General features: G+C 40.6%; 1 protein-coding gene across 2 annotated transcripts in view; it reads left to right on the plus strand.

Moving 5' to 3' along the window:
• TBX15 (T-box transcription factor 15) overlaps window positions 1-20078 on the plus strand; it is a 106976-nt gene extending 86898 nt beyond the window's left edge. The window contains exons 7-8 of one of the 2 annotated variants that reach the window (XM_030823226.1): window positions 4324-4421; window positions 17610-20078. In XM_030823226.1, the coding sequence (XP_030679086.1) occupies window positions 4324-4421; window positions 17610-18394 (883 nt within the window). In that variant the 3' untranslated portion in view covers window positions 18395-20078. The remainder of the gene's footprint in view (window positions 1-4323; window positions 4422-17609) is intronic. The other variant, XM_030823225.1, reaches the window with a different exon arrangement.
• Window positions 20079-21298: the final 1220 nt, after the last annotated feature.

Genomic DNA, 21298 nt, shown 5'->3' on the forward strand with positions numbered 1-21298 from the left:
TACCAAGTAGGGTTATGAAAGTTATTATAATTATTGTTGTACTTATCAAATATTTGTTGAACTTTGAAGGAATAATACTACCATCTTTTTTGGATCGGAAATGTTGCAAGGATTTTTTTTCTGTAGCCTGACTATTTTTCCAAATAAATTGATTTCAAGGCATCATCAATTTGCAAAAGAGGTCCTTGGCTTGTTTTCTCTTCTTCCTCTTTCCCCTTCTCTTCAGCACATTCTGTTGGTTTGGCTAGTGAGCAGCCTGAAAAGCCTAAAGAGAAGAGGCCTGGAAACTAGGGAGGTGATTACAGCCAAAGCACTGAACAAAGGTGGTTTGGATACAGCCTATGTTGTCACTGGAGCTAACAGGGAAAAAATGAGCAAGAGGGGGACACTTGCCAATTTGACCGTCTCTGATTGGAAATCTCAGAGATGACATCAGGTCTCTGGTGTTCAGCAGACCTGAGAGGCTCACCATGTGGAACACGTTAATGGCATACCATTACCTAAGACTGCTTTTTCACCCATTAGACAATGAATTCACTTTTAAAAACTTGGAGATAAAGTTTTACAAAACTAGGGTAAAATGATGACAAATGAGTAAACAATGTGTAGCACAGGGTAAATTTTGACTAGACATCCAACTGGCTGAAGATGTTAATAGGTGGTTGGCAAGAATTCTCATAAGAAAATATGGGAGGTGAAATGACTCGCCCCTGTGAGGGAATTCAGACTCTGCTGAAGCTCAAAAGTTCTATGGCTGGAATGGAAAAAAACAAGGAAAATGCAAACCTCTCTGAGCCTGAAGTTAATAAAGGCACAATCACAATGAGCTATAGAAACAATTCCCAAATCTCTAATACCGGAGGATCTCTTCTGTTTTCAGATACTTTATTTTACACCAAGTTGTGTTCCTAAGTTTTAGGCTTAGAAAAATGAATGCTTGTTAAAGTGTAAGAATGACTCAGCAATAAAGCATTCATTCTTCTAGTTATTAATTCAATGCATATCATTTGAGATCTTACCCTGTAACCAGCACTGTGCTAGAAAACTGGGCATAGAAGAACATGGGACCTAAGCCCTTGAGATGCGAACATACTAGTGGTGGAGAGAGGTGAATTGTTTAATCTTGCCATGGCACCACACCAAATATTGATATATAGAACTAGTACGTTCTAATAATTAGATCTATCCAATGAAGCGTAATAGAGTTGAGGACAAATAAAACAGGTAGAATACGGTAAATAACTAGGATTAATTTTTCTAAAAAGCAATACACACTGAATACATAAATAAAATCAGTAATATAAATCTATGAGACCAATATTATTCTCTGTAGGATAATATGTATTATAGGATCATTTCTATTATAGAATAATTTATATATATGCTATGTAGGATATATTTACAAGACATAGATCCACTGTGGATTAATAAGACATGGTTAGGCATGTATGGTCTTAGCCATTTTTTTTCGGGAGCCATAACCCTCCCCACACAATTCCACTACCAAACTGATCCTTGCTGTAACAGACCCCTGGATGGATTACATATGTGTCCATAGGTGGCATGTTGTACTTTATGTTCTTTAGCTAAGGAAGGTCTCCCTGCTGAGGATGTGGCAGGTGGACTCCTTGTGGGAAATGCCTGTCACTCTCACTATTTACTTATTGGTAATGGAACCAGAGGGTGAAAGTTATATCAGATCAATCAAAAAACTGAAAATTTTCCTGGGGATATATATACCAACAGAGGTGGATTACCATTCAAGATGGTATCATAAGAGGTATAGTAGATGACATCCAAGATTCTTCCTGGATTTAAAATCTGTGATTTTACGACTCAGTTCTTTTAGTTGGATTTTAGATTTGAATTCATGAGTAAATGGTCACTATTCTATATAGAGTTAACCACTTAAATAATATAAAACTATTAACACTTTTGTCACAGTCTTCTTGCCTATTATGAAAATGAAACTGCTATGGTTTGAATATGTCCCCCAAAGTTTATGTGTTCCAAACTTAATCTGCAATACAACAGTGTTAAGAGCTGGGACCTTTAAGAGGTGATTAGGCTCTGAGAGCTGTGCCCCATGAATGGCTAATTAACACAGGAGTGTGTTCCTGATGAAAGAATGAGTTTGGTGCCTTTCTTTCTTGCTCTTGCCCTCTCTTGACCTTCCATCTTTTGCCATGTATGACTCAGCACAAAGGCCCCTACCAAGTGCCAGCACCTTGCTCTTGGACTTCTCAGCCACCAAAACTGTGAGCCAAATAAACTTTATTGTTTATAAATTACCTAGCGTATAGTAGGTTATAGCAGCACAAAATGAACTAGGATAGAAAATGAAGTTCATTTTCTATTTATTCAACAAATAAAACATTGGCAGTGTATCAGTATATTATTGCAATTTCATAGTCTTCCAGCAGTTTATTATGAACTGAGAAGGGACTGTTCTTTGTCCTTGAGCTAATATTTTGTCCTCATGATCAGTACATGTTCCTGGGAAGAATGAACTAGGAGGTGGAACAATAAAGGCTCTGCCATTTTCAGTGAGCCTCCTGTGCCATTAAAGGGAATCCTAAGATATTCTGGTGGGTGGCCAACATTCCAAAACAAAGCAGTAAGACCTAAGCCTGGCCTATCTATTTCTTCTATCCATCCAGGCTCAGTGTGGCTTTATTTGCCTATCCCCTTATTATTCTGAACTCCCTAATTGCCTGGGCTCTTTCTCTCCACAAATAGTTTCATGTACTGTATTCAACATTAATGTAGAGTGACTATGTGGAGATGTCTCCTATTCCTACTTCTAACAGATTAACAGCTAATAAACACCATGCAATGCTCTCTTCTCTGAACCTCTTCTTAAAATACAGAGTTTGGTTTGCCAACATTGGTGTATTTAAAGCCTCCAAGATTCCAGGGAAGACTTTAGAAAGTTAACTGTGCAAGTGAGGCCTGTTCAGAGAGGAAATTTTCCAACACAAAGAGTCAATCAGCATATCAGCAGCTCATCTGAGAAGAACCTCAGGGTATCCTATAGTTGTTGATAAGTAAAGGATATTTGTTCTCACCTAAAACAAAATTTCTTTATTCTTGCTGTGTAAGGCTGAAGAGAACTCTGGAAATACATTACCAAGAAAGAAACACAGGCAGCAGAAGTTTCATCTCAAAAGGGGAAGCTAATCCATTTCAGGAAGGGATGCCATACCACCCACCTTCCAGTGATCTTGCAATGGAAAGATTTATGCCATCTGCTCTTTCCTATTCTCCTCCCACCTTTCTCACAGGTCCCACACTTTTCCTCCCTCTATTTAGTTAAGTGAAACAGTTTTTTTTTTTAAAGAAAGATCAATAATTAGAAGCTGTGTTCAAAGCTTCAAACAAAGCCGCAGCTGATATTTTGTTTTGAGGGTATGGATATCAGCAAGAATATGTCTGTGATAACCTCAATAATCATGTGAAAATGATGTTTATCAGCACTTGCTTATGTGTTAGAGACATAGTTAATTGAAGGGTAAAAAGACAGTATGCACATAGTCCAATTTATGGAATTTCCAATACAAATGAACCAGGAGCCTTAAAGGAATGTACTTGTAAAATGTTGGATACTTCCTGAACTCTGACAGTTTGTGATGGCCAAAGGCCAGACTGATTATTAGGTTACTAAAATGCAGATGAATATTTGGAGAAATGTATTAGTCTTTTTGCCTGAGCCATAATTTCTGAGTCCAAGCCCTTTCTTTATCTTCAGGTAGGTGTTTCTAATTGCAGCAGAAACCCAAGTCTATTTCATTGCTTACCTCTCCTTTTATTTCTGTTGCCCTACCCATCTCTGTGGATTTAAGAAGCCTTTAAAACCACAGAAGTTTGACAGTTCCATTCATTCTGTACATACCCAAGGTGAGGAGTTGACTCTCGGTCAGGCTGTGTCAGTGCAGTGTGGTAATGATGACGACATTGTTCTGTGCTAGAGAAGCAGTCAGTGTTACTTTCTGCACAGCTGTACTCATGATATTAGTGGCCTTGATCTTTAACACTTACCATGCTTTTTTTCCTGCAGACCAAGCCTCCTTTAAAGGAGGATCAGAATAAAATTCCATCATTGTTGTAGATTTGCTTGCAAATGATCTGAATTGGGTTGTTATTCCCCCTGCAGTCCAGCATCATTGTACCTTGAGTTTTTTCACCCTAATTTACCCTGATGGTGGTAGCTCTTAGTACCTATGCTTTTATTACCTGTTTGACAGTCCACCTCTGGATCTCTGAAAAGTCAATGCATTTCTTGAAATTATTTATGACTTCCTTTGCTGGCTTTTCTCTCATCAGAACTGGACTTGAAGCCATCATGGAGACGTATGCATTCTGGAGACCTCCTGTGCGCACACTCACCTTCGAAGACTTCACCACCATGCAGAAGCAGCAAGGTAAAGCCCTGGAGCAAGGCGTCTGCTTAGTGATAGGGCCAGGGACAGAGTGGGAGCTCAACTGAATATAGCACATCTGGCCTCAGGCCAAGATATGGGTTATACCAATTCTCCTGGAATGAAGAGAACTCAGGAGCTCTGTAAATAACCAAAGCATCACCACTTGGGTAAACAAGCTGGGTCCAAAGGCAGCATTTCATCTGGCATTCAAAATGCTCTCTCCCTTCCTAAGAGTGCAGTTATATATTTATAATGATGATGATATTATTATTAATATTGCTAAGCATTCACATATGCCTTGGTATTTGAAGAGATTTTCTTAATAACTTCATTTATTCCTCATGGTAGCCTTCTCAGTTTTCTTAGAATAAGAAAAGTTTTGTGATGAGCAAAATCTTAGCTCTGGACAATGGGAATAAATTGTATCAGGTCTCAAGGTGAGGAATGGGCTGCTGCAAGCCTATCTGAACCTTGCAACTTGTGTTCTTTCCTTTTTTGCTTATATAAAACAACACCCCTCTCAGTTGGTGGACTAAATAGACTTTCCCCCCTACTGCTTTGAACTTTGTGCTTTTTATCCAATTTATAATTTTTCTTTCCTCACAGCTCAGGTTGGGAAACCTGTGGCCAGATGGGTTGTGACTTATTTCAGATTTTCTCAGTCTAGTCTGTAGCTTTCCCAGGCATAGCACCCATATATTATATTTAACATTCCCTTTTCAGGGGAGCTTCTAACATTTCGCACGCTGAATTAGGTTTGTAACCTAAATTGCTGAAATCTGTCAGGTTTTAAGATGAGTGTAGTGATTAAAAGCATAGACTCTGGAGTTAGACTAGGTCTAGGCTAGGCTCTTATCACTGATCCTTTCTAGCTTTGTGACCTTGGTCAAGTCCCTCAACTTTTCTGACACCCAGTTTTATCATCTGCATTATATGGAAAAGTAGAATCAAATAGAATTCTTGAATTAAATGAGATACTGTATTTAAAATCATAGTAAGCATTTAATACAACTAGTTATTATTGTCTTCGTCATCCCCATTATCTTCACTTTCAAGGCCCTTATGTCCCTGTATGTAGACACTTAAGCAAAGATGTGTCAGGACCAAGGAATATTGCCTTTCTGATGATTAATTATTTAAAACATGATTAGAGTATTCATTTTCACAGGGATCTGGTGAAGTAAGTGATCCAGAATTTCCATCTCTGTTATATATTCCTCCCTACAAAGCTGTGATTAGAAGCAGAGTCTATAGTTATTCAAGGTGTCACCACAGCTTTGAGGCCCTCATGGATGGCCATTAAGAGACAGGGGCTTAAAGGGACTCAGGAAAATCTAGGCCCTCATCTTTGATGGTCATGAATTCTCTAAATTGAGGCAATTTACTTCTATTCCTGCATGCCAGTTTTCTCACCTACAAAAGAGGGATAATTTTTTGGTGCGAGGAAATTTATATAAACATGCTGTGTAGACAAAAATGTGTCATTGATTTGATTTAGTTCTGTGGTGGCTTCTTTGCTTGTCTGGCCTTGCTTTACTCATTGCCTTTCCAAGCTCTAGGTAAGCAGGAGTTTGTATCATGGAGGCTGGTCGGAGAAGGTTGGCAGGGATATTGCCAGTTCCAGAGGGCAGGCATTAATGGCAACAATTGTGTTCAATGCTGTATCCCCAAGATCTACTACAGGGCCTGGCACCCAGTACGTACCCAATGAATAGTGAATGGGATCACTTGCTGGCACTGTGGCTCAGGTGGGCAGAGCCACTCTCAAACTTCATCTTGGAGCACAACCACCTAATATGTATGTAGACATGGACATGGAGTGATCATTGAGGGTGGCCATTGGGCAGGCACAGACACAGGAAGCTTGCATGGGTTACTTAGATGTGCAGCAGAGTAGGTTTCATGGTACTTATAACTAAAATTTTACCAGTATGAAGGGTTATTATCGACATTTTGAAAACAATGGTTTCAGATAAACTGAACTTTCAAAACACTTCAGTGACCCTCACTTTTATGGGAAGAGAAGAAAGAACTTGAATTATTGGATACATATGGTGATGGGATGGGGTTAGAGAAAAAGCCAGGACTCTATTAAATAGTTTAATTGGAATATATTTTTGAAATATCCACTGAAGTTGATCCAGATTCTCATTATTAAAAAATATGTGGCTTGGTTTCTTGACGTTAACAAAGGATGTAAAACCAACAACACCCATCCCCTCTTTCCTTAAGAACTAAGAGTTTCAGTGACTCTGGACAGTATCACTCATAAAATGAAGAGAAGAGACACAGCCATGCATGCTGAACTGCTTTGCATCTTAGAAGGAATAGAGAGGAATGAGCTTCTAGTGGAAACTGCAGTGGTAGGCTATTTTTTACAGCAATTCCCTTTTAATGAGGTGAGTATTGGCAGTGTTTGCACCAAACCTAAGATTGGTGCCAAATATTGACTGACTTATCCAATTGTCCATATTACCTCATTGTTTCAGCATATGAATATCTGTCATGTCACATAGCAGTCCTAGACAGTTTTGTGCTGCTACTGGTGAGGGTGGATCTGTCTTTCTGCATAGATGAGGTTAAGAATGCTTTTTCCATCCTGCTTTGCTGCCATCTTTTATTTCTCTTGTCATTAAGACTCATCTGCTGATAAAACTTCGAAGAAAGCACTTTGGTAAATTTTCCACAGTTTTGCAAAAATTCAAATCTTTTTATTTTTAAAATCACATTGAATAGAGTATTTTAAATAGTTGTTTTAGGGAGAAGAATGCATGAGATTCATTATCTTCTGCCTTTGACACAAAAAAGAAACTGAGGCATGACACAGTCTAGTACAGGGGTGTCCAGTGTTTTGGCTTCCTTACACCACATTGGAAGAAGAAAAATCATCTTGGGCCACACATGAAATATACTAAAACTAATGATAGCCAAGGAGCTAAAAAATCTACAAAAAAATCTCATAATGTTTTAAGAAAGTTTACAAATTTGTGTTGAGCTGCATTCAAAGCTATTCTTGGCTGCATGTAGCCCTTGGGCCATGGGTTGGACAAGTCTGCCCTAGTATCATATCTGTAGTTAAGTGGTGGCCGAGCTAAGTTCAGAGTACCAAGGCAGATCTCTTATTTGACAGGACAGTTTCCTTTCCACCAGATAACATTACTTTTCTTGTTCTTTCTTACTACAGCTTTAATTTTCCACAAAGATTTTAGTTTGCTCTTCCTATTGATGGTTTTTACTGTTCAACAACTTGAGCATTAACTCTCAATAGGTCAATTTTTTTTTATAAGTCCAGTATATGGTCTTCAAATGTCTTCAGTTAGACTCAAGGATGTTTATGTGTTTGGGGAGTCTAGAGAGGCTGGAGGTTCTGGAGATGAAGATTCTATCTCAGGAATGGCTTTTGCCTGAACACTGCTAGTGACAAGGAGGAAATGAACTAACCAGGCAAGTTACACTTGGAGAAAGTGATTGAGGCAATGTAAACATAGAAGGAAAAGGAAATAAGAGTCCAGGTCAGTTATAGCTAAATGCAATGCAATCCTGTTGTTGTTCTGATGGATATACTTGAATAAAATCTGTGCTTCAACTTCCTCATGTATATAATGGAGCTATCTGAGTGGCCAAAACCGAGAGCTTTATCAGCAGTGACTTCAAGCTATTTGATAACTGTTGTTCTAAAAGGAATCATTCTGGACCAATGACACCAGAACTGCCAACTTTCCATCTGTGGACATGAGGGGACCTGCCATTTACAAAAGCTCTCCATTCCCCAAGAGAGTTGGCAGACATCACTACAGAGCTCAGTACCACTGGGTGTTTCAGTGTTTGTCAGGCAGTTAAAGAGTTAGGATTATGAGGGTCTCTATTGATGACTGAATTTTCATCAGTTTGACTTGTATTAGTTGAGGTTGGTTAGTGAGAGGGATCAGCTACTGATCAAGTCATACAAGTAAGATACTGAGAAAGAAGAACAATTCAGTGGCCATGAGCCACTGAACTATGACGTCACTGTAATGATCAAAACATAGCTGATTTATACAGATTTCATTTATCACTGAGGTGAGGAATAATGCCCATACGTATGGCTTATCACATAGAATTTTTTTTAAAGCACTCCCTTTTTAGCTATAGAAGAGCAATATCCTAATTCTGCACTACAATCGTGAAGAGCTACTGATAGGGGGTAGGGAGCATCTCAATTCAATCCATTAAAACAAACAGTAATTGATTACATATTTTGTTTTGTCCCCAAAGTTCCTTATGCTCGGCATGTCCAAAACCGACTCATCATCTACCTCACAGCCTGGTGCCCTCTCCACGGGGAAGGAGAACACTCGATATCCCGGAAGTTTCCCTCCCTGCCCTACCCCCGTGCCCAACCATTACTAAGTTCTTAAATCTGCCCACATCTCTAACCTTCCTTGTTACCATGCCACTCTGCACTGACGTCACCTCTCACTGCATGACCATAATGTCCTCCATAGTTCCTACATTTTCTTCCAAGCCATTCCTCATGTAGAAATGAGAATCATTTTTTTCAAAACACACATCTTTGCACCTCAAACTTCTATCTCCAGTCTGCTTAAAGCTGCTCAATGGCCACAGTTTACTTTCACCTATGAAAGACAGACCTTGCATGTTCTGGCTTTTGCTGCCTCACCTCTAAAATAGGGATAATAACAATGAGAATTAATGAATGTAAAGTGCTTAGGAAAGAGCCTAGGATTTACTGAGTGTTCAAAAATGTTCTCTATGATCATCCTTATTATTGCTATTATTACTACTCTAGCTTCAGCCTATATCACCTCCCCTCGTTCTCTCTGTTGTTTCAGCATCACTCATCTTACTTCCCTTTCTCAAACATGGTGTGCTCTTTCCTGCCACGTTGTTCTCTTTCTCTGGAAGGCTCCTTGCTACCCACTTGCCTTCTTAGTGCTATCTGTCTTTGAGATCACAGATTAAATATGACTTCTTTGGGGAAATTCCCTGCCATCCAGAGTAGGCCAAGTCTCCTTAAGGTGAGCTCTTGTTTATTTGTGTCATTCTTTCATTAATGTCTCTTATCCACATTTTTCTCACTATTTTTTTCCTGCATGATTAAATCCCTGGGTCCAAACACTCCCTGTTGGTTGAGTGTATATTTAGTACTCAAATAGTGATTGAATAAGTGAATAAACTCTGCTAGGTTCTGTATCATAGGGACTAACATCAATGTATTTGGCAAAAATTAACCAGAGACAACTTTAGGATAAAATTTGAAGGCCATGATGATTAGAAAAGAAAAACGAAGAAAATAAGTTTTGTAAAGGATAGTGAAGAAAGTACTCAAAATTCTTTTCTTTTCCTTCCTTCCTTCCTTCCTTCTTTCTTTCCTTCCTTCCTTCTTTCCTTCCCTCCCTCCCTCTCTTCTTTCTTTTCTTTTCTTTTTTTCTTTTCTTATTCTTTTCTTTCTTTCTTTTTGACAGAGTTTTGCCCTGTCACCCAGGCCGGAGTTCAGTGGTACCATCTCGGCTCACTGCAACCTCTACCTCCTGGGTTCAAGCAATTCTTCTGCCTCAGCCTCCTGAGTAGCTGGGACTACAGGTGCACACCACCATGCCTGGCTAATTTCTGTATTTTTTGTAGAGACAGGGTTTCACCATGCTGGCCATGCTGGTCTCAAACTCCTGACCTGAAGCGATTTGCCCACTTTGGCCTCCCAAAGTGCTGGGATTACAGGCATGAGTCACCACACCTGGCCCCCAAAATTCTTAAGTGAAAATAACAAGATAGTAAGTTGGGAACAATTATTTATGGTCTCAGGAATCCATATGTCAGTGCATATAATATGAGGAGTGAGTAAAATGACCTTGAAGCTTTAAGAAGTAGGAGTCACTTGTTCACTCATGCAGTCAATTAACATTAGCGTTTCTCATGCTGTCGTGGGTAATGTTAAGTCTTCTTGGGACAGAAATAATGACAAGAATAGTAAATTAAAGTGATATACTTTGAAAGAAATAAACCCAGTAGGAGAAAAAACATGAGTATTACTGTTAGGGAAGACTACAAACTTCATTGAATTCTAGGCATCCTAATGTTATTCCCACAAGATCACACCATTGTTTTTCCTGCTTTTATTTATATATTCTTCCTTTTATGTCTTATCTAACTGCATTTCACAAACCTATCAGAGAATGTCCACTTTGATGTCTTTGGACACTCCTCTTTTATCTTCTTACCATTTGTGGTGTTATAATTGGTTTTTGAAATTACCTTTTTGTTTAGATTTGTGCATTTCTTTCTATTGAACTTTTAGAAAACTTAAAAAAAATAGCAGCTGTTGTTTTTCTATTCTGTACATTATCTTCCTTATTTGTCATGGACACTAATATGAAAAAATCATCTTGAAAAGTTGCCAGCATTTTTACTTCATTGTTTAACCTGTTCTTATTGATCAGAATGAGGCCAGCAACCATTTAAGAGATTATGTATTTTTCTAAAGTAAAGTCACTATCTTATTAGATTTTTTTAATAGAGCTAGATGTCTATTTACATAGCTGAAATCCCTTGTTCCTACTCATAGGTAATTTATCATGTCTTAGGAAGGAATCATCCACAGCTTCCATTTGACAAAGTGGTTCATAGTCTAGTCCTACCATTCTCATTTTTATTTCTCTCTCTTCCAGCTTTATCTTAAAATTCCTACCCCTTCAGATTCATAGTGGAATTACCTATAGAATTAGGGAAGTTTATCAATTAGGATTCTTACTGTTGTAAATAAAATAAAACCCAAATGGCAAAGCAAAAAAGAAACTCATTGGGTCATGAAACTGAAATGACTCAAATATCCAGTTTTAGGCAAAGCTTAATGTAGGCACCCACAAAAGATCATCAACTCCATTTTTCAACTTTGCTCTCTATCATCCTGACTTTATTCTCAGTTTCCCCATGGTATAAACATGCTTACCAGAACCCCTGACCCTACATATTTTGAGGTTTAAATCTGACGGGAAAAGGCATGTACCTTTCTCCTAAGATTTCTACCAAAATCTCATTGAGTCTAATTGTCTTTAATCGAGTCATCTCAATTTTAATTACTGTAGTAGGGAGGAATATGATGCTTTGATTGTCCAGGCCTGAGTCACATGCCTTCCTTGAAGGTAGGGCTGAAGCAGTGAGAGTGGGAGAAAGTGTGTAGTAGTGGGAAAACTAGATACTGTTGCCAGAAAGAAGCAGATGAATTCTAAATGAAGATAACAGATGCATGCTGCAGCAAGGAAGGCAGCAAATCAAGTAGGGGAGAAAACAATTAAGTTAATGGAAAGTGAAGAAATGCTGCAGTCCATCTAAGGAATGTGGTAGGTATAAAATAGGACCATCTAAGAAGCAGAGACACTCAGAGCACAGAGTACCAATGTGCAAAATGAGAATTGGATGAATATATTCAAAGCAATTTTAAAGAGAAGGAGTTTAGGTCTGTGCATACCTTTAACTTTTATGGAGAATGATTCACTAGGAGTCTTTCTAAGATTGAAACCACGCAATTCCTATTAGCACTCTAATGTTCATGTTTGCATTATGAGGATGGTACTCATCTCAACTAAGTAATTCTTTTGTTGAGATGAACAGTGCTGTGCTCATTAAACTTTACAATCTCTGGGTTTATTCTCTGGGATCAGTCTATAGGGTGCTGATATTTTACCTCTTACCTGTTTGAAAGCCTCAAAGAAGACTTCTCAAGGCTACACAGTGAATCAGCACTCCTCAGAGACAGATGCCATTGAATTATACAAGAGAAGAGTCTGGCTCATGGAACAAAGTAATTACATGGAAATTTATTCTTTACTAGCCTAGATGGGGTTTTGCCTTACTGTTTTTCAATTTTGGGGGAGGAGGAAGAAAAGCACAGCAAAATAAATCGAAAAAGAAACTGTATGTGAAAGCCCTCATATTACAATCTGGAAATGATCAATTTAGAGATGCAAAAGTCAGCAGGTTTAGTATTCAGGATTTTCATGGTCACGTTTAACTTGTCTTTATGGTAAAAACAAGCATATTCTAGGTTATTGTCCTCGTACGGAATTACTGCTAAATGTATCCTTTTTGGTTATTTTGGCCATTAGCCTTGGATATTGGAGCAAGTTAATGTCATATATGAATTTTCATGTGTGCCGCCTCATATTGGCCCATAGATGAAATAGGATGAAAGGAGCTGGGGCTGTAGGAGATTGATCCTACAGATCCTACAGGACCTACAGATCCTACAGATGCTACAGAACTCTTGAAAGTTTTAAGCTACTTAGGGCATTATATTTTAATCACTTCTCAGAAGTGAATTAAGACCTCTAAGGATAGTGGGAAAAACACCAGTCTAGCTATTTGTGTTCTGTCAATCCCACTTTGCTTCATTTGAGGAAAGATGGAGACACGGGCAGCCATTCTTGTCCTGAACTGGAAGTGAGGGAGGAGGGACAGATAATTCAGAGAGGAACCAGAGTTATGTTAGCCTTTGGGAATATGGCACAGGTAGGGCTATAGCTGCTACCTGGCCTAGTGCTCCATCATTCACAGTGATTGAGGTTCCTCTAGCGTGTAACAAAAAACATGTAGTTGTTGTGACATAATGCTCACCATGGTGGGGAGAGGCCAAGATGCTTAGCTCCACAGACAGAGGCCAACACCGCAGAGCCATTCTCATTAGAACCCAAGTTCCTTTCTCCTTCCTTCACTCTTCTCTCATAGAAGAGAATAGTTAATGCTTATGTGCTGGGCTAGGTGCAGTGGCTCACACCTGTAATCCCAACACTTTGAGGCTGAGATAGGAGGATTTCTTGAGCCCAGGAGTTTAAGACCAGCCTGAGAAACATAGTGAGACCCCATCCCTACTAAAAATTATTTTTTAAAAAAATTAATGCCTATGTGCCAAATACTGTTATGAGCACTTTGTAATATATACTATTATATCTTATCTATTTCTCAAAACATCTCTACAAAATAGATATTGGCAATTCCTTAAAATGTAAAAGGCTTGGAGATGCTAACTTGCTAAGGTTCTGTCCTTAATCAGTAAGACAGCTGGGATTGGAACTGGGTTTGTTTGACCCTATACAACACACTCATCCATTAAATAAAATTTCTGTCAAGATGCTCAGACACTTGGGACCTGGCAGGTACAGAGGGGAGGAGGGCACAGGGAAGAGAGGCATGCTTTGCTTTGAGAGGCAGCTCTGACTCTCCTATATCAGTATGGCCTGGCCTGGACTGGCCTCCCACCCTGCCCTAGCTTTTCTGTGATGAGAATCTCTAGTCAGCCAAGTGTTGAAAATGAACAAGGAGGATGGGCTCCCTCTTTGTGCTCATTTTGCACTTGGCTGGAAATTCCAATCTTGTTTAACAGTTGACAAGCTGTTAGATCATAGGAGGAGAAAGACTTGTCAGTATCTCGGTTTGCTTCTCTGCAAAATGAATACCATAGTCTTCTCTTTCTATGGGAACTTTGAAAAATAGCTGTTATCTGTACTGAGTACTTTATGTGCACAAGAGCATTTCTTCAAAGTGCATGGAAGCAAGGTGACCTTCTCTTGGACAGCCTTGCCCCTGCCTCCTTCAAACAGTAGTTCATATGGAGGCTTCGCCCACTCAAGCTCAGCAGGCCACCAAGTCTCATTTCCAGTGAATGTCATTTAAAAGCCCAAGAAAGCTGACTACAAACTTTTTAACATGTGCCTCTCATCTGGTCAGCAGAAATCCCTGTAACTTGTTAATAGTTCCACCCCCCACCTTTTTTTTTTTTTTCTTTTTGTAGTGAAACCAATTGAGGCCTTAAATCAGTACCATTCGTTCCATCTTGGGCCATCAGAGAAAACCATTTAGAGTTGTAGGAAGTCGTCTGCTCCATCTTGCACTTCCTGCTGCAGGGCTAGGACCAGTGCCTGATAGAACACACCTATAACAGGACAGTATGGCATGCTGAACAGGTGGTCTCCTCAGGGACCACATAAACACAAGATCAGGGAGAGCAAGGATGAACTTTCAAAGAGAAGTGACCAGATTCCTATCCCATAAAACACAAATCTCTTTACAGCTGGAGTCAGGTTTCTCCATTTGTGCCATAGCATTTATTTCAGAGAAGCTCATGGCATTTAGAGTGGAAAATAAGGAAAATGTGTAGGATGCCTCAAAGAGGAACCACACACTTGAAATGAATCCTTGAGATTTCTGCAAGGCACAGAAGGCCTGGCCATTCAGCTATATAGAAACAAGACAGATGAGATGTTCTTCCTCCCCCTTCTAGAGTCTTCTCCTGCCAGAGATCCTTTATTATATTAAAATAATTCCATGGAAAGTACTTGTTGGCGATTCACACTTTATATTATTTGAAACTTCAGTTACAGATATGCTGAGAAGGAGAGAAACTGAGGCCCACTGGTTCAAGCCCCTGATTTCACAGCTAATGAGAATGAAGAGGTGGCCTGCATTGCTGGTGGTCATGAGCTGGACAGAGGTTAATAGGCCTGGAATCAGGCTCAGAGCTCTTTCCAACATGGCCAGCTGCTGTCTTCCTTCTCCCAGCAGTATTTACAATGTTGGCCTTGTCTCAAATTGTGGAATAAAAATCATTTTACTTTTCTTAAAGGATTTTAAGTTGAGTATTAGAAAGGAGGAAGGAGAAGTTTCTGAAATGTCTCTAAAATCAGCAGCTACTTATATCTAAATGCAATTCTTCCTTGAAAGTTCACTGGGGAGAATTCTTTTGAAATTCTTTTGTTATTAGTTAGGCTTTGTCAAAATTTACCTCTGAAGAAACTATTATAATAACAAGAGCCAAATTTGTACTTCTATAGCCAGCACTACTACCTATGTCCATGGATGTAAGCTGAACGCTTTTCTTTTCCTGTTAAAAATTAACTTTGGGTTCCCCTTTGAGGGCATCTGTCTCTTAATTGACACATCTGGAACCCCTGTGTACTTAGCACACTGTGGGTGGTTTCTTTGTATTCCAGTGTCTCTGGAATCCTGCTTTTTTTTTTTTTTTTTTTTTTTTTGAGAGAGAGTTTTGCTCTTGTTGCCCAAGCCAGAGTGCAATGGCGCTATCTTGGCTCACTACAACCTCTGCCTCCTGGGCTCAAGAGATTCTCCTGCCTCAGCCTCCCAAGTAGCTGGTATTACAGGCGCCCGCCACCAGATCTGGCTAATTTTTGTATTTTTAGTAGAGACGGGGTTTCACCATGTAGACCAGGCTGGTTTTGAACTCCTGACCTCAAGTGATCCACCCACCTTGGCCTCCCAAATTGCTAGGATTACAGGCATGAGCCAGTGTGCCCAACCCCTGCTAGTTTTTATAACATTTTCTTCACTAAGAAAAACCTTATTCCTGCTCTTTTATACCTAAAATGCCCTTTACCCTTTTATAATGCTCAGCTTCTAAGAGTCCCAACATGAGTCCGTAGGTGATCTAAAGGATATTACATTCCTTGGGGGAATCACAGCTCTTGACAATGCTGGGAAATTCCTAACCTTGTTGTGAAGGAGGAAGTTACATCATGGAAGATTCCCTATGGAAGACAAAGCAGCTGCTCTTTCCAGAATTCAAATAAAGGGCCCCGCAGCCCTAGGCCACACCCATGTCTTTAACTTCCATTGGATGAGCCAGGAGGCAGATGCTGCACTGTTGCTTCCTGACTTTGGGAAAGAGGAGGCTCGTAAAGGTCATTTTTGGCCTTCTTAAACTGCCTGAGAACACACTGAAGTAGGTTGGATTGAACTGGTCCTGTCTGTTGGTGCATCATCTACCTGTCTAGCTTTAACATTCGCACATCATAAGATCAACTCGTTCAAATACAGATTTGGGGACTTTTGGAAATGAAAGGAATCTGGAGTTCCTCTAACCCAAAGCGTGGTCTCTGGACCATCACCTGAGAACTTGTTGGAAATGCAAATTCCTAGGCCCCACCCCAGACCTACAGAATCAGAGACTCTAGGGATGGAGTCAGCAATCTACGCTTTAACAAGCCATCTAGCTGACTCTCATACACACTCAAGTTTAGGAAGGACTATTCTGAGTACTTAGAAATGAGGAATTTGGGTTGTATGGTTGGTTCTTAAGCCACACTGCACATCTAGGGGAGCTTTTAAAACAATACTCATGTGGAGGTTCCATGCCCAGAAACTCTCCTTTAGTTCATCCAAGGTAGGATCCTGGAACATCAGCAGTTTTAAAAGCTGCCAGGTCCTCTATGCCTGAGAACCGCTGATCTAAGTTGATTCCTCATCTCTAGATGAAGAAACTGTAACCTGCAGAGGCTAAGTGATGTGCCTAGGGTTACCTGGGCAGTTAGTGTGGCAGAGTTCTGAGCAGACCCAGATCTCCTGACTCTCAGGTCAGTTTAAGGCCTTTTTGGCTTCTTGTTCTGATAAATATTAAAACTCCGAAGACTCCATTTACAGTCTTTATTCCAGTCTCTGAGAATGGGCACGATCCTATAAAAGGAGATCAGCAGAGCCTCTGGTTCATAATGATTTTGTTTTGGGTTAGCCTTGCTTTATTCTAATCTAGCTCTTACAATTGTGTTCCCAATGTCTTCCATGTGATGCAACTTCAATCTCATACCACAGGCTCCACTGCTCTGCACCCCTAGGCCTCAATTTTGACTGGGCATTCTCTTCCATTACCCCATTTCCTCCGAGATTAGGGTCCTGCTTTGGTGTCCTGCATGTTTGGCTGGAAGACTAAAAATGGCAAAGTAGGCAACAGCCCTTGAATAAAATACATATTTAAAGCATTTCCATTAAGAATGGGAAAAACTGAGCTAGTGGATTTTAATGCTGACATCAGAAGTCTTATTAGAAAGTGAATTTGATGGTGAGAAATGGCAACGTGAATCTTGGAAGGTTTATTGTTATTTTTATACGAAGGACTTACTAAGGCTCTTACAGAGAAAACAAACAAAAGAATTTGGTGTTGTTTTTGATCCTTCTGGAGTGTGTGTGTGTGTGTGTGTGTGTGTGTGTGTGTGACTGTATGACTATGTATGTGTCCACAGGTGGAATCACTTAGCATAGGTCTGCTGAGTTAAGAGGAAAAATGATTCTGTAAAAATAAGCCCTATCTTGGACATTTGAAGGCATCTCTTGTATGGCTTGCATGTGACTTAGGCAGACTCATCTTAAAAGACTCTGTCTCAATAGTATTCACGTTTTATTTTTCAGGAGGCAGCACAGGCACATCCCCAACCACCTCCAGCACTGGGACGCCATCCCCTTCGGCTTCTTCTCATCTTTTATCTCCATCCTGTTCTCCTCCAACTTTTCATCTGGCCCCCAACACTTTCAATGTGGGCTGCCGAGAAAGCCAGCTGTGTAATCTAAACCTCTCTGATTATCCACCATGTGCCCGAAGCAACATGGCTGCCTTGCAGAGCTACCCAGGGCTGAGTGACAGTGGCTACAACAGGCTTCAGAGTGGCACCGCTTCAGCCACTCAGCCCTCTGAAACCTTCATGCCTCAGAGGACTCCATCCCTGATCTCAGGAATACCAACTCCTCCCTCGTTGCCTGGCAACAGCAAGATGGAAGCCTACGGTGGCCAGCTGGGGTCCTTTCCCACTTCCCAGTTTCAGTATGTCATGCAGGCAGGCAATGCTGCCTCCAGCTCCTCATCACCACACATGTTCGGGGGCAGCCACATGCAGCAGAGCTCCTACAATGCCTTCTCCCTTCACAACCCTTACAACCTGTATGGATACAATTTCCCCACTTCCCCTAGGCTAGCTACAAGCCCAGAAAAACTGAGCGCCTCTCAAAGCACTTTACTCTGTTCTTCTCCTTCCAATGGGGCCTTTGGAGAGAGGCAGTACCTGCCGTCAGGGATGGAGCACAGCATGCACATGATTAGCCCTTCACCCAATAACCAACAGGCAACCAACACTTGTGATGGCCGGCAGTATGGGGCAGTTCCAGGCTCCTCCTCCCAGATGTCCGTGCACATGGTTTAAAGGCCAGTCCAAACACCACGGAGCTTTTGGCAATCAAGGCCCCAGAGTCTCCGTGGTCAGATCCTCCTCTTCGGGAGTCCAGTGCCTTTGGAAAACAGGAACTGTGTATTTTTTTTTTTTTTTCTGGAGGAAAACATATACCCAAGAACAAGAGACACCTTTAAGCCAGTGAAGGATACTTGCGCTAGAATCATCCACAACTCAGTGGCCGTTCTTCTGCCTTCCCAGACCTTAGTTTTATAAAGCATTGTCTGTTCCAGAGTGGCCTTTGAAGAGACTGAATAATCACTTCGTCATAATGTTAAGGGAGATGCTAGTGTGTGGCAGCCGTGAAAAGTTACACATACACACCCACGTACAGACAGACCTACCTATACATACATGCACACACACATATATATTCATACACAATTCATACATATGCAATCATACATGCACACTGACTCTGAACTGGGTGAACTCTGTGGAGGGAGGCCCAGAATGGGTGCTTTCACCAAGAATTTGTCTATGTACAACTCTAGATGGAGTGGGCCAGCAATAGCTGCCAGTCTTTCTCCCCTGCAGCTTCCTCTGCTTCTGGAATGAACCATGTATCCTGGAGACCCTCCCCATGGATAAGAGTGGAAATACATCAGTACAACTGGACTTGGCTTCTGGAAAAAGATTGCTTTTGAACTTTGGCTCTCTTCACTTGTATGCTATCATTGATATTCCCAGTGGTGCCCATGGAAAGAGGGAGGAATGAGCAGCTGAACAGGAGAAAGACAAACAGAAAGAATAGAGAAGAGGAGTGAGGTGGAGAGCAAGACTGACAGAGAAAGTGTGAGCAATGATGAGAGTTTTAATTCACCAAGGAGATAGGTTTTTGGTTTGTCCCCCCAAACCCCGCCCACCCCACTGTAGGCTATAGAAAGAATCATGGCATTACTGAGGAGTAAACCTCTCTGGCACACTGAGCATGGTCGGGGTATTGGTCAGAGGGACAGAGCAAGGGATGCATCCTGAGCCCACAGCTTTGACCACTGCGATCCAGAAGAGAGGTGCACTATGTGGGAAGTGCTGATTTCACAGCATGCAGCCTGGTAGGGGAAGGAAAATAAAAGGGTGTGAAGAAGGAATAGTTTTATAATCTCTGAAGATGATACCAAAAGCAGAGGCAACAAATAGAGGCCTGGCCTCCAGGTGCCGGATCCAGACACCTGACCTAGAATGCCTGCCCGCTACCCTTGTGGCAGGAAATATCCCCTCATGTCCCAGGGAATTGCAGATGGGTCTTCTATACCTTTCTACCTGCCCTTAGATCTCCATTTTTATCAAATAGTACATTGCATTTTGAAGTTTTGGGTTTTTTCCTTCATCTTTCCCTTTCCCTTCAAGTCTTTTAATGGTAAGAAAGCAAGTGAAGCTTGGTGCAAGCTAAAATTTTTAAATGGTGTGGAAATGCAAATAATACCAAGTAAAATAATACAGATATTATTAAGATTTCTGGTTTTGAGGTGTTGTAGATAAACGTATTTATGTGCCTAGTGGGGAATCCAATATTATGAATATGAAAAAGGGGGCAATAAAAGGGTATGTAAAATATGTATGAAGAAAAGGTGTACAAAAATTTGCCCTTATGCACAGAACTCTGTTTCTAAGTGCCAAGCACAGAAAGCCGCTAAATAAAATCTTTGCAATTGTTTTCGGCATGTTTGTTGATACAGAAAAATCAAATAACAGCCTTGTGCATTTTCATCGTGCATTACAGTGAGTATAAAAGTTATATATATATATATATTACTGTATGTGATTTTTATATAGACCCCATTAAGTGAATATTAGCATCCTTTTATAAGTAGTGACTGCATTCCAGAGAGATTGAATGAAATTTGTAGCATTATCCAGCCTGTCACAGAGGGACCGAGGACTTGAAACCAGATCTTCTGACTCTAATGGGATTTTTGCCTTCATATTAGCTGCAGAAACCTGTGTGAGGCTAATAGTAATTGTCATTGTTACTGTGTGCCACCTGATACTATACCATGTGTTTTACATGATTATCTTATCCTCCCACAATTCTATGAGATAGGTAATATTTGAATCATCATTTTATAGATCCAGTAACGAGCTTATAAAATGTTAAATATTTGACCAAGTGGTGGAGCTGGCAATCTGACCTTAGGGTCTGTGCAATTAGCACTGTCATTCAGCAGTACCACGAGGCACTTGGACAATCAGGAAAGAAGATGTATCTTAAGGGATAGAGGTGAGAGTGCTTCTGAGGCTGGATTTTGCTTGGTATATTGAATAATAAGTATACACTATCCTCCTTGAATGCATCACTGCAGCATGGGGAGAGTGGTTTTGAGTTGTCATGCACCAACTGACAACTTAGACTAATAAAGAGGCTAGGACTATGCCATTTACAAGAACTTTCATATATTATCTCACTGGAGCCTCACAATAACCATGAAAGGTGGGCAGGCCAGGAAGTATTGTTTTGCAAATGGAGAAGTAAAAGATAAACTTTGTGACCTGCCCATTCTTAAGTGGCTGGGAAGCAGCAGAGCCAGGACTTGAAACCTCTTGCTCTTGCCGCTACTCCAGACTGTTTCCTGGTGGATGGTTACATTGGTTGCTCACTGACCCATTTCATCAGGGTTTGATTTGGTGGGCTCAGGTTGCCAACCACCACAGCCATTCACTGGAAATGGAGGTTGGTTTGGGAGAGCAAAAACCTTATTCATTGCTCTGGTTTTATAAATAACTGCAGAGGGTGGCATGCTAGTTAATTCCATTAGCCATCAGATCATTGCCAAAATAACTGGACAATGACTGACTGAGTACCTCCACGGATTGCAGGCTGTCTGGGATTGACATGCCTCAAAACTTAGAAAACCACTCCTATTTGGAAACCTTACA

Source organism: Nomascus leucogenys, chromosome 12 (assembly GCF_006542625.1).
Source record: "Nomascus leucogenys isolate Asia chromosome 12, Asia_NLE_v1, whole genome shotgun sequence".
NCBI classification, from domain to species: Eukaryota; Metazoa; Chordata; class Mammalia; order Primates; family Hylobatidae; genus Nomascus; species Nomascus leucogenys.